At 42.9% G+C, this 12576-nt stretch overlaps 1 protein-coding gene across 1 annotated transcript in view; it reads left to right on the forward strand.

Annotated features, from left to right (window-relative positions):
• The window catches only part of ABCG4 (ATP binding cassette subfamily G member 4), a 365340-nt gene that overhangs the window by 47827 nt on the left and 304937 nt on the right, over positions 1–12576 (forward strand). Inside the window, exon 3 of the mRNA XM_075840823.1 lies at positions 114–231. Coding sequence (XP_075696938.1) covers positions 114–231 — 118 coding nt within the window. The remainder of the gene's footprint in view (positions 1–113; positions 232–12576) is intronic.

Here is a 12576-nt window from a genome sequence, read left to right on the forward strand (position 1 = left end):
CACATGTTTCTATATTGATCTCCATTTTATTCTACATTCAGCAGCTTAGTTATCAGAGTCAGTTATCTAATTAAGTTTAATAAGATTTACAAGTCCTCTTACTGACCTTTCAGGTTACAAGACGCTCCTAAAATGTTTGTCTGGCATATTCTGCAATCGAGAACTTATTGGAATTATGGGGCCTTCTGGTGCTGGAAAATCCACATTAATGAACATTCTGGCTGGATACAGGTAAGAAGATCAATGGGTATCAAACCTTTTACAAAAGGAAAAGTGGAGTAGTTGCCCAGGACCTCTGAAAAATAAGAGGTGGAATGAGTCAATACTCACTAAATTTGGGTCCCCTCTTGCAAGTTTACCCAGGGCCACACTTTGCCTAAAACCGGCCCTGGGTATTACTACATGTATATTTGTGCCAACTAAAATCTTTTCATACACATTTTAAAAAAAGGAACTGAACATATTCTTTAATGTTTCGTTAGGTCTAAGGACCATATATTCTTTCATGCATATGATAGTTTAGTTCATGTGCTCTATACTCTCATGCATGACTAGGTACATGTTCCATATACTCTTTGATGCATGTTAGACCCACCTCCATGATTGTGTATGGTAAGTTCTAAAAGACATTTTTTTTTTATTTCAAACCACGTTGACAGTAATTTGAAATGGGTCATAGTGGGTCTAGTGTTTCTACTTAACAGAGCACCTGATTGCACCCCACTATTCTCAGCCTATGATTCACTGCGCAAGTTCCTAATGGCGATGAATTTGCATAGATATTTATAACGACCGCAGTTCCCTGCCACAGACTCATACTCACATCTCCACGTCGTTCTCTGGCTCCTGACCAGCACCGCGTCTCTCTTTATTTTTTATTTTTATAATGATATATTTTTTTTATTTTCATTGGTATAAAGAGAGCAGCATCAAATACAAAATGGTAAACAGAAAGAAATAGGAAAAGAAAAATTGTACATTACAGTGATCTTCCAGAAGAGGACCTTAACTATTGTCTCGGCCGTACAAAGTTCAGTACATTATACCAACATTAGAGAGTGAAGACATATTTTTAGATACATAAAATGGAGTTTCTAAAGATGATCTTTGTGGTATATAAACATTGATATGGCTACTTTCAGCCCGAAGTTTACAGTAATGAATAAGGAGCTTCACTCTAGGCTACCTCACACCGGTATACTCTGCATGTGTAAAGTAAGAAATTGTTTAAACAATTATAACAAGACAATAGACAGGTACATAAGGGTAAGGATAAGGTGAGGAAAAGAGGAACCTAGGAGATATCTTGGTCTTACTATTGTATCTAAGAGGAGTACAATGAGTGCACTGAAGAAGGTCATGGTGGTCTAGAAGAATCATACATATCCCACGGCAGCCACACACTTGTAAAGCATTCCATGTGATTGTTCAGTGAGGCTGTCAGTGATTCCATTCTCCTGACATCCCTAATTCTATTATGAAGAGCATTCAGCATAGGAGGAGTAATGCGTTTCCAATGAGCTGCAATAAGACATTTCGCGGCAGTAAGAATATGAAGTAACAACCGGGACTGGACTTTCCTCCAACATCTGGGTGGTACATTGAGGAGATAGGTCAGGGCTTGCAATGTTAGTCTAATCCCCATAACTCTATGGATAAGGTCCCCAACCTCTGTCCAAAAGGGGCGCAGCAACCGACAGTCCCAAAAGATGTGAGGAAGTGTCCCTATGTCGCTGCGGCATCTCCAACATCTATCCGATACTAGGGGAAAAATTAGATGAAGGAATTCTGGAGTGTGATACCAATGCATCAAAATCTTATATTGGTTCTCTTTATATGCCGCACAGAGGGACGACTTCGCCGCCTGGGACCAGATGATTTGCCACAGCGACATGGGGAGTTCCCTACCTAGATAAGTCTCCCACTTAACCATATATTCGTGCTTGGCATCCGTAGATACAGACGAACTGGAGAGGATAGCATATATCGCAGATATTAAACCCCTAGTTGAGACGGTTGTTTTACAAAGCATTTCAAAGGGTGTGGGCTTAGAGAAACAAGTTTCGGATCGCAGGGAATTAGCAAAATGGGTAATTTGCAAATAACTAAAATATGAGTTATCTGGTAACCTGTATTTAGACTGTAACGTTGGAAACGGTAAAAAAGTTAGCTGACAGGGGTCTACAATGTCGGCAAAGTAAAATAGACCAGCTCTTGACCAAGGCTGGGTCATTCTTGCAGTAAGGCTCTCGGGTAAGGAGGGATTAAATAAAAAGGGTGTCATTAGGGATTTTAAGGAGGACAAAGAATACCGTGTGTTGGACAATTTCCAAATATTCCTAGTAAACGTTATCGAACTAAGCAGGGGTGTCACGGACACAGGGTATGTGGACCCATTAGGCCGCTCCGCCGTAGCGGGGAGGCAGCTGACCAGGTCACAGTCTATGCGGAAGTAAATGGCAGTCAGTAATGCTTGGGTACCTGAAATAGTCCAGGCGGTGACTGTGGCTTCAGCACGGATGGAGGCAGGTGCGGCAAGTGGCGCCAGACGTGGCGGGCAGTATCCGATGAAGCGGTAGACACTTGACGTGGCAGAAGACACTAGACGTGGCAGAAGACACTTGACGTGGCAGATGGCACTTGACGTGGCAGATGACACTTGACGTGGGAGATGGCACATGGCGTGGCAGAATACATTTGACGTGGCAGATGACACTTGACGTGGCAGATGGCACTTGTCGTGGCGGAAGACACTTGAACGCTGGTAGGCACAGGAACAATACGGAATACAGGAACGGTAACAGGGCACGGGTAACAGCTGGAACGGGAGACACTAAGGGACCATTTGCGAGACAGACTGGGAAAGACTAACAATGCTCAGGCAAGGATTAGAAGACCAGGGGCCTTCTTATAGACCAGGAAATCGTGGCAGTTGATAGTGATGATGATTTCCTAATTGCGCACGCTGGCCCTTTAAGGCCGGGCGCGAGCGTGCGCGCGCACCCTACGGGACCCAGCCAAACGGAACGGAAGTGAGCGCTGGCATCTCCTAGGAGGGAGACGGAGGCCAGCGCTCACAGATCTATGGCTGCGGGCGTCGGGAGGTGAGTAAACCTGACGGCCCGCGGCCATGGGCGCTACAGTATCCTCCCTCTTACGCCCCCTCTTCTTGGGGCCAGAGTGAGAGAATAACTTTTTAATAAGAGTAGGGGCGCTGAGGTTCTCTTCTGGCTCCCAGGACCTCTCCTCAGGACCAAACCCTCTCCAGTCCACCAAATAGAAAATCCTTCCTCCTACCCTCTTGCGGTCCAGGATCTCCTTTACCTCGAATACATCAGAAGGACCGCTGGGAGCAACTGTGGAACTAGAAGTCTTGCTGTAGCGGTTCAGGACCACTGGTTTCAGGAGGGACACATGGAAGGAGTTAGGGATCCTGAGGATAGGGGGCAGCCGCAGCTTATAGGAGACAGGGTTAATTTGTTGCAGGATCTCAAAAGGACCAAGGAACCTGGGAGCAAACTTGTATGAAGGCACCCTCAAGTGAATGTTCCGAGCGGACAGCCAGACCTTAGTTCCAGGAAGATACTGAGGCGGCTCTCTTCTCTTGGTATCTTCCTTTCGCTTCATGCGATCTACCGCCAGCAAAATAGAGGACCGGGTCTGTTGCCAGATTTGCAGGAAGTCCCCATATGCAGAGTCAGCAGCGGGTACCTGAGATGAAGTTGATACAGGAAGAGGAACTCTGGGATGTTGACTGTACACGATGTGAAACGGAGTGGAAGTGGTGGACTCACTTGTGTGGTTGTTGTAAGAAAACTCGGCCCAGGGAAGAAGCTGTACCCAGTTATCGTGCTGTGAAAAGATGAAGTGGCGGAGATAATTTTCCATGATCTGGTTGATCCTCTCAACTTGCCCATTGGACTGGGGGTGATAGGCAGAGGAAAAGTCCAAACTCACATCCAGGAGTTTACAGAGGGCTCTCCAGAACTTAGAGGTAAACTGAACCCCCCCCCCCCCCCCGGTCGGACACAATGTGAAGAGAATATGTAGAAAAACACAAACAAAAAAACATTAGTAATACATGTGGTAGGCTGAGATACAGGGCCCATTTGTGATACTGCCTGTTGGACCCTGTATCTAAGCCTACCACAAGGTAGGCTTAGATACAGGGTCCAGCAGATAGTAATCTTATACAGTATAAGATTACTGTCTGCTGTAGCCTTATATAGTATAATATTACTGTCTGCTGGGGCCCTGTATCTAAGCCTACCATGGGGTAGGCTTAGCTACAGGGCCCATCAGACAGGATCCCACATGGGCCATGTATCTAAGCCTAGCATGTGGTTGGCTTAAATACCACAGGGCCCAGTAGACAGCATCACAGTGTGATCCTGTCTGATGGGCTCTGTATCTAAGTTTAACACATGGTAGGTTTAACGGGGTTGTCCAGTCCCTAAAAATGTATGGCCTATCCTCAGGATAGGCCATCAATAACTGGTGGGCCGGAATCCGACTGCCAGGACCCCCACCAATCAGCTGTTTTGAAGGGGGTGCAGTGCTTGTACGATCACTGGTCACTTGTTCACACATTCTGTTCACTTGCTCACACTGTGAATAGTGGTGTGTCTTTATGGCCAACTTGCTATTATGCTATTTCGAATAAAGAAATAAATTTTTGTATGGTACAAATTGTGTGCTATTAGTTATTTTCTGATTTGGATACAAATATGTTTACATATATGTTTATAGGTATTCTCTCTATGATGACTTCTCCCTGCCTCAGCCCATTTCTGTAGTATGCCGGTCGGATGTCTTCATCTTCTCACTTTTCAAACATTTCTGCACCTGTAAACAAAGATAAAATAGTGGCACCATAGACTGTGTCCCTGAGTATAATAGCACCGCACACTGTGTCCCACATGCACACACACACACACACACACACACACACACACACACACACACACACACACACACACACACAGTGCACCTGTAGATAGCACCCCCATAGAGCCCCTTGTAGATAGTGCCCCCCATAGAGCCCTCTGTTAATAGTGCCCCACATGGAGCCCCCTGTAGACAGTGTCCCACATAGAACCCCCTGTAGATAGTGCCCCACAAAGAACCCCCTGTAGACAGTGCTCCACATAAAGTCCTTGTAGACAGTGCCCAACATAAAACCCCCTGTAGACAGTGCCCCACATACATATTGCCCCATAGAGAGTCTCCTGTAGATACTGCCCCATAGAGCCCCATATAGATAGTGCCCCCATAGAGCCCCCTGTAGATAGTGCCCCAATAGAGCCCCCTGTAGATAGTGCCCCCCATAGAGCCCCCTGTAGATAGTGGCCCCCATATAGATAGTGCCCCCATAGAACCCCCTGTAGATAGTGCCCCCATAGAACCCCTGTAGATAGTACCTCCCATAGAGCATCCTGTAGATAGTGCCCCGATAGAGCACCCTGTAGATAGTGCCCCTCATAGAGCCCCCTGTAGATAGTGGCCCCCATAGAACCCCTTGTAGATTGTGCCCTACTAGATCCCCCTGTAGATAGTAGCCCCAGTAGATAGTGCCCCACATGCAGCCCCTTTAGATAGTACCCCACATATAGCCCCCCTGTAGATAGTGCCACACATATAGGCCCTCTGTAGATAGTGCCCCACATATAGCCCCCCTTGTAGATAGTGCCCAACATATAGCCCCCCTGTAGATAGTGCCCCACATATAGCCCCCTGTATATAGTGCCCCACACATACCCCTGCTGTATATAGTGACCCACATATAGCCCCCCTGTAGATAGTGCCCCACATATAGCCCCCTGTATATAGTGCCCCACACATACCCCTGCTGTATATAGTGACCCACATATAGCCCCCCTGCAGATACTGCCCCACATATAGCCCCCTGTAAATTGTTTGCCAAATATAGCCCCCCTGTAGATTGTGCCCCACACATAGCCCCCCTTGTAGATAGTGCCCCACATATAGCCCCCTGTATATAGAGCCACTGTCATTGAAAGGTGCCTTACCCTGCCATTCAACGACGCAAGCAGCATGCTTATGCAGCACTTATGCATGTAATTATATCTGCGTCCTATAGACGCAGGTACAATTATACTGCAGAAGGGGGTGGCGGCTGGTTTCAGTGGCGCCGCCGCCCTCTCAGAGAGGCAGCAGGCCGCTGCTTGAGGCGAGAAGTTCATCTCCCCTCATGGACGGTACGGTCCTGTATGGCGCATCAATTTACTTCTGACCTTGTCTCTTCTGTCTGGAGAGGCTCTGGCCTGGTCATCTCCATTATGGGAACAGAACAGTCCTATCATTTTTAACATTCAAACGTTCCTGGGGACACTTAAAAAGTGTTTGAAGAACAAGATCGGTCATCATCTGTGGCTTCATCACTACTCAAACTTTACCAAGGCACTTCTACTGTAGGACAATATTCTACCTAGTTTTGCGCCATAGCTACGGAGTTACAATGGAACAACAAATCTTCTGTCCCTATGTTTTTGTGAAGGTCTGGTAAGCCGCATCAAGGATGGATTTGCAGTTCGAGATCTACCCACTACATTGGACAACTTGATATCCTTGGCCAACCGCATTGACATTCCTTTTCATGAAAGACCGGGTGAAACGAGTCGTGCCCTTTGGGTACCCTGGCTGGCATCCACTTTTTAGGGACCTCTTCTAGTCTCTTCCCCGACTCGTCAGGATTAACCCATGCAGGTGAAGAGAAGAAAGCTCCCAGCAGAAGAATGCCTAAGAAAATGCACCAATAACCTGTGTCTGCACTGGCGGAAAAATTCTTACTGATTGTCCGGTGAGTCAGGGAAACTACAATTCCTAAGGCAAGTAGGATAGGCTACACTAGGCAGTGAATTTGCCTCTCAAAAATTTACTGTACCTGTCATTTTGTCCACTGATGGAGTTCGCTTCACAGTCCAAGCATTTCTGGATTCTGGCTCTGCAGGAAACTTTCTCTGCCAATCTCTGGTTACCTGCTACAAGATCCATGTGCTCCAACTGGACAAGTTGCTTTCTATTGCATCAGTGGGTTGGTAAATTACTATCTGAAATTATCCACCAGATTACTGAGCCTATCACAATGCAAGTAGGAGCACTCCATCATAAATGAATCTCCTTCTAAAATTCCCTCAGTCCTCTACTCCTGGATCTTCCAGTGATGCATTGGACCTCTGCTCAGATAACCTGATGGGGTTAAACCTGTCCTCAACAATGTCAGTCTGTCAACCGTTCTCCCAGCCCTCAGCCTGTGGAACAGGTTCTGGACGGTTTGCCCAAAACCTAAAACAGTTATGCTGTGAACACCAAGCAGAGACTCGTTCCCCTCACAGATCGTACAATTATGCAATTGACTTTATACCCAATTCTACTCCTCCTTGTGGTAGAGTATATCCATTGTCTAAACCTGAGACAGAAGCCATGTTTCATTTTCATGCTTCTTTTTCATCAAGAAAAAGGGAGGTACTTTACGGCCCTGTATTGACTACACTGGACTAATTTCCAAATTCCTTGACCGACTGTAAGGACCATAAGATTTTCACCTAGCTAGATTGACATGGTGCTTACAATCTGGTTCGTATCCATGAAGGGGATGAGGGAAAATCTGTGTTTAACACTAGAGCTGGACACTTTGAATATCTGGTCATGCCATTTGGTCTCAGTAAAGAACTTGTTGACAATATTTTCTGAGATCTTCTTTACAGTTTTATTGTGGTATATTTGGATGCATTCTTGTTTTTCTGTCTAGATCTTTGTACTCATCGCAAGCAAACGCGTCTGGTCCTGCAATGACTTAAAGAGACTCATCCATATGCTAAGTTAGAAAAATGTCTTCTCAAAAGATCCTTTCTGCCTTTCCAATGATATAGAATCTCTGATCAAGGACTTCAATTGGAGTATTTAAATGGCCTTATCCCCAAGGACTCACAGCCATTCAACGATTTCTAGGACTTGCTAATTACTTTCAACATTTCATTACTTTTTTATCTTCCCTGGTCGCACCCATCTCAGCCCTCACTAAAAAGGGGTCAATGCCAAAATTTGGACTCCTGAAGCCGATTCTGCTTTCCTCAACCTAAAACATGCCTTCTCCTCTGCCTCAGTCCTTCCTAGACCGGGTCTCAGCAAACCATTCATCCTGGAGGTGGATATACTAGTATTATCTGTAGGAATGTACGCTGTTCTTTCTCAGATAAAATATAACGGCATAACCCTTTCCTGTGGAATCTGGAGGTGGATTCCTGATCTGTAGGAGTGGACGCTGTTCTTTCTCAGAAAAAAAAGATAAAGAGGTAAAACCCTTTCATGTGGATTCTTCTCAAAGGCCTTCTCTCCTGCTGAGAAAAATTATGGCATGAAGACCGAGAACTCTTAGCCATCAAATTGGCTCTCGAAGAATGGATACATTTGCTAGTAGGGGGTCACCAGCCCATCACTATCTACACCGACCACAAAATTGTATTGTATCTGCAAACGGCACATCGAGTAAACCCTCGCCAAACAGTTTGGACTTTGTTTTTCTCAAGATTTAACTTCTTTCTCCATTATCGACTAGCTGCCAAAAACATTAAAGCTAATGCCTTATCTCGCTCCTTGCGACCCTGAACCTAAATTTATCAGTCACATTTTGTCAGTGGTACCAGCAGAAGTTCTCAAAATTCCTCCAGTACTTTTGGTCCTTCTAGTCAAAGAAAAGCAATCGTTCTTTGGGGACATTCCTCAAATTTCACAGGAAACTCTGTCATTCGGAAAACACTAGATTTAATTTCTTGTCATTACTGGTGGCCTTCTCTGTTCCAGGACATTAAAGATTACAGTTAGGTCCAGAATTATTTGCACAGTGACACAAGTTTTGGCATTTTGGCTATTTACCAAAACATATTGAATATACATTAATATAATCAAAATAGGCTTAAAGTGCAGACTCTGTCGCTTTAATTTGAGGGTATTCCCATCCTAATTTGAGGAAGGGTTTAGGAATTACAACTCTTTAATATATAGCTGCCTCTATATAGGACCAAAAATAATTGGACAATTATCTCAAAAACAAATTTAATGGGCTGCATGGGCTATTCCCTCGTTAATCCATGATCAATTAAGCAGGTAAAAGGTCTGGAGTTGATTCCAGGTGTGGCATTTGCATTTGGAAGCTGTTGCTGTGAACCCACTACATGAGGTCAAAGGAGCTCTCAATGCAAGTGAGACAGACCATCGTTAGGCTGAAAAAAATGAAGAAATCCATCAGAGAGAGCACAAACGTTAGGAGTGGCCAAATCAACAGTTTGGTACATTCTTGAAAAAAAAGAGCGCAGTTGTGATCTTGTGAACTCCAAAAGGCATGGACATCCACGGAAGACAACAGTGGTGGATGATCACAGAATCCTTTCCATGGTGAAAAACCCATTCACAACATCTACTCAAGTGAAGAACACTCTCCTGTAAGTAAGTGTATCAGTATCTAAGTCTACCATAAAGAGAAGACTTCATGAGAGCAAATACAGAGGGTTCACCACAAGGAGTAAACCATTAATGAGCCTCAATAATAGAAAGGCTAGATTAGACTTTGCCAAACAACATGTAAAGAATATAGAAAAGGGAGAGAACCTCCAGCTCACCGGTGTGCGTCTCCTGACAGCGTCAATCGGATCCCCGCGACAGCCCGCGGTGTAAGACAGCAATTGTAGAGAAGAATTGATCCAGCGCTGATGGTGAGTTAAAAGGGAAACCGAAGTCCCAAGTTTATTGGAGAAAGAATAAAACAGAAGGGAGACGCAGTCCCAAGGTGTGAGTAGTCAGGGCTTGAACCTGAGCCTACGCGTTTCGAACGCAATCTGCGTTCTTAGTCATGGCAAATGAGTTAAAGACCGTGTGTCTGAGATATCCTTATATGCTGATCAATCAGCGGGAGAGGCCAATATGCAAATGCTGGTAATTGGTAGATACCAAGAATTAAGGAGTGGCTAATAGTATGAATGGATGCGAACCAAAACTAGTTCAAAACCTAGCCATCATGTGTATATTAAAAATACAATATTGGTGTAATATAATAAGAAAAATAACGTATATAAGTGTAACAATAGCGTTGATGATGGAAGGTGGTAAGCCCGTATATCATAAATGAGTGCATACGAAAGAGACTGAGACACACGGCCTTGTCGATACTTATACATACATGAAAAGCAAACATGACATGTTGACAAATCGAAACATTAAAAAGTGTGAGAAGATATAAAGAGATTAAAACAGAAATGAAGAAGGATCAAAGATGCTGTAGTATTATAGAATATTCATGGTCTGTGATAATTCAAATCACTTGTGTTAATAGTTGTTCAAGAAATCTATCGGTCTAAAACAAATGCACATTATATTAGGTAAATTAGTTAATATGAATGGAAACGAGTGGCTCAAAGATATAAACCCAAAAATGCATCAGATAACCTGTCGGTATCACAGAGAAACATCTCTGTGGCCGAGCGAACCGCAACGGATAAAGAGCTGATAAAAAAAATGCACATTAACACAGCTCAGTGAGTGTGAATATGGTCTGATATAGTATGCAAAACAAGCTGTATTTGCTGATGGAAAGAGCATCAAATTAAATCAGTTAAAGCCCGCTGATAGTCAATAATGGTAATAGACAGAACAGCAGAGTTGGAGAATGAAAAAATGTGAGTATTCATAGAAGGGGACATTCAGTGAGTTACGATGGTATACCTTAATTGCGTTTTATAGCTAATCGATGCAAGTCACATTGTCATGAGACAGTGTAATGATAAATATTGCTAATTACATACCTAAAAAACCAAACAAATGAATAAACAATAGTTGTATATATAACCATAAGAAAAAATCATGTGCAGATGGTATTATTATGCATAGACTGATGTTAGAAAATTAATTCGAATTGGATAAAACCGACTAATGGCTGGTAATAATACTGTTATCATGAGAAAAAATAGGCTAATGTCATAGACTATAAATCTGAGATCCCAAGAAGTAAGCTATAAATCCATTTACAAAATATAGTGTACGATCTTATAATGCCATTGAATGCATATTGGACTAGTTCAAATTTGCTTGATAATTTGTGATACTAATCTAAAAATTAATTGAGCATTAAATTGTCATAATGAATATGATAATAGTTCAATAATGATATATATAAATTAGATGAGTTTTCTAATGAAGAAACAAAATAAAAACAAATAAAGCCAATTGTTGATGGATAATAATATCGATATATGAAAAAATGACAAGATGTCAAAAATAACAGTGAAGAGTATGTATGTGATCTTGATCCTCATGGAAAAACATACAATCAATATAGTGGCATAGGTACATAATGATGATGACCTGATATGGCCAGTTAATATATAGCTAATTGGATTGACCTTGGTACATATGGCAAATTGTAAGTATATAGTTTCCTTGTATATGGGAACTTGATGTGAAATGGCACGATAAAAACAGGACTACAGTAAATGCCATTCAGGAAAGATTTTTATGAGGTGTATGTACTTGTTGGCATAAACAATCAGTGATGGATTCTATAGTCTGATTCATATGAATTTCGATATTTCAATAATGAAACATGAGATCCTTCCTAAGGTTGAGTCCTTTGGGGAAGCGAGTCTCCAAACTGTAAATCCAAAAGGCCTCCCTGGTGAGTAAACGCTGTTTTAAATCACCCCCTCTTTTTGTACCCCTTACCTTTTCAATGGCATATGTGGAGAAAGAGCTAACATTTCTATTGTGGCAAGTCACAAAATGCCTGGCTGCATTGGAAATATTGACGATGGATGCATTACGTATATAACTGAGGTGTTCCAATATGCGAATTTTAAATTTCCTGGTAGTGCAGCCGACATATTTGAGATTGCATATTGTGCATTCGATAATATACACTACATGGTCACTATTGCAGTTCATGTATGTTTTAATCGTAAAGGTAGTGGTTTCTGAAGAGTTAGAGTATTGTTTATTAATTTTGGCAAAAGTGCAAACTTTGCAGGGATTAATCCCACACTTATAGAATCCTTTATATGTTAGCCATGTAGGTTTAGGGTTATTGGTTGGCAGTAATGATGGAGACAATATGTTGCCCAAGGTTTGTGCTCTACGAGATACTATTCTACATCCATTTTTTAAGAGGTTCTCTAATATTGGATCGTCGTACAGTAAGGGGATGTATTTCAACACCATATTTTTGATGGTGTTGAACTGCTTACTGTATTGCAATACGAGAGTTGGAATATTTTGACTCTGGGTTGGAATGGTTTGAGTATTATCCATTAATATAAGGGAATCTCTATTTTTGGTTGCGACTATGTTTTTGGCCCTTGATAGGGTCCAGTCCTTATAGCCTCTTGCTTTTAACCTGTTGCAGATAATAGACTCTTCTTTGGTATAACTCATGTGGGAACTACAATTACGTTTGGCGCGTGTGAGTTCACCGATGGGAATGGCAGAAACCGTGTGCATGGGATGGCAGCTTAGTGCATGCAGTATGGTGTTTCCTGATATTGGTTTGCAGTAGATGTTAGACTGAATTAA

Source organism: Rhinoderma darwinii, chromosome 10 (assembly GCF_050947455.1).
Source record: "Rhinoderma darwinii isolate aRhiDar2 chromosome 10, aRhiDar2.hap1, whole genome shotgun sequence".
Taxonomy (NCBI): domain Eukaryota; kingdom Metazoa; phylum Chordata; class Amphibia; order Anura; family Rhinodermatidae; genus Rhinoderma; species Rhinoderma darwinii.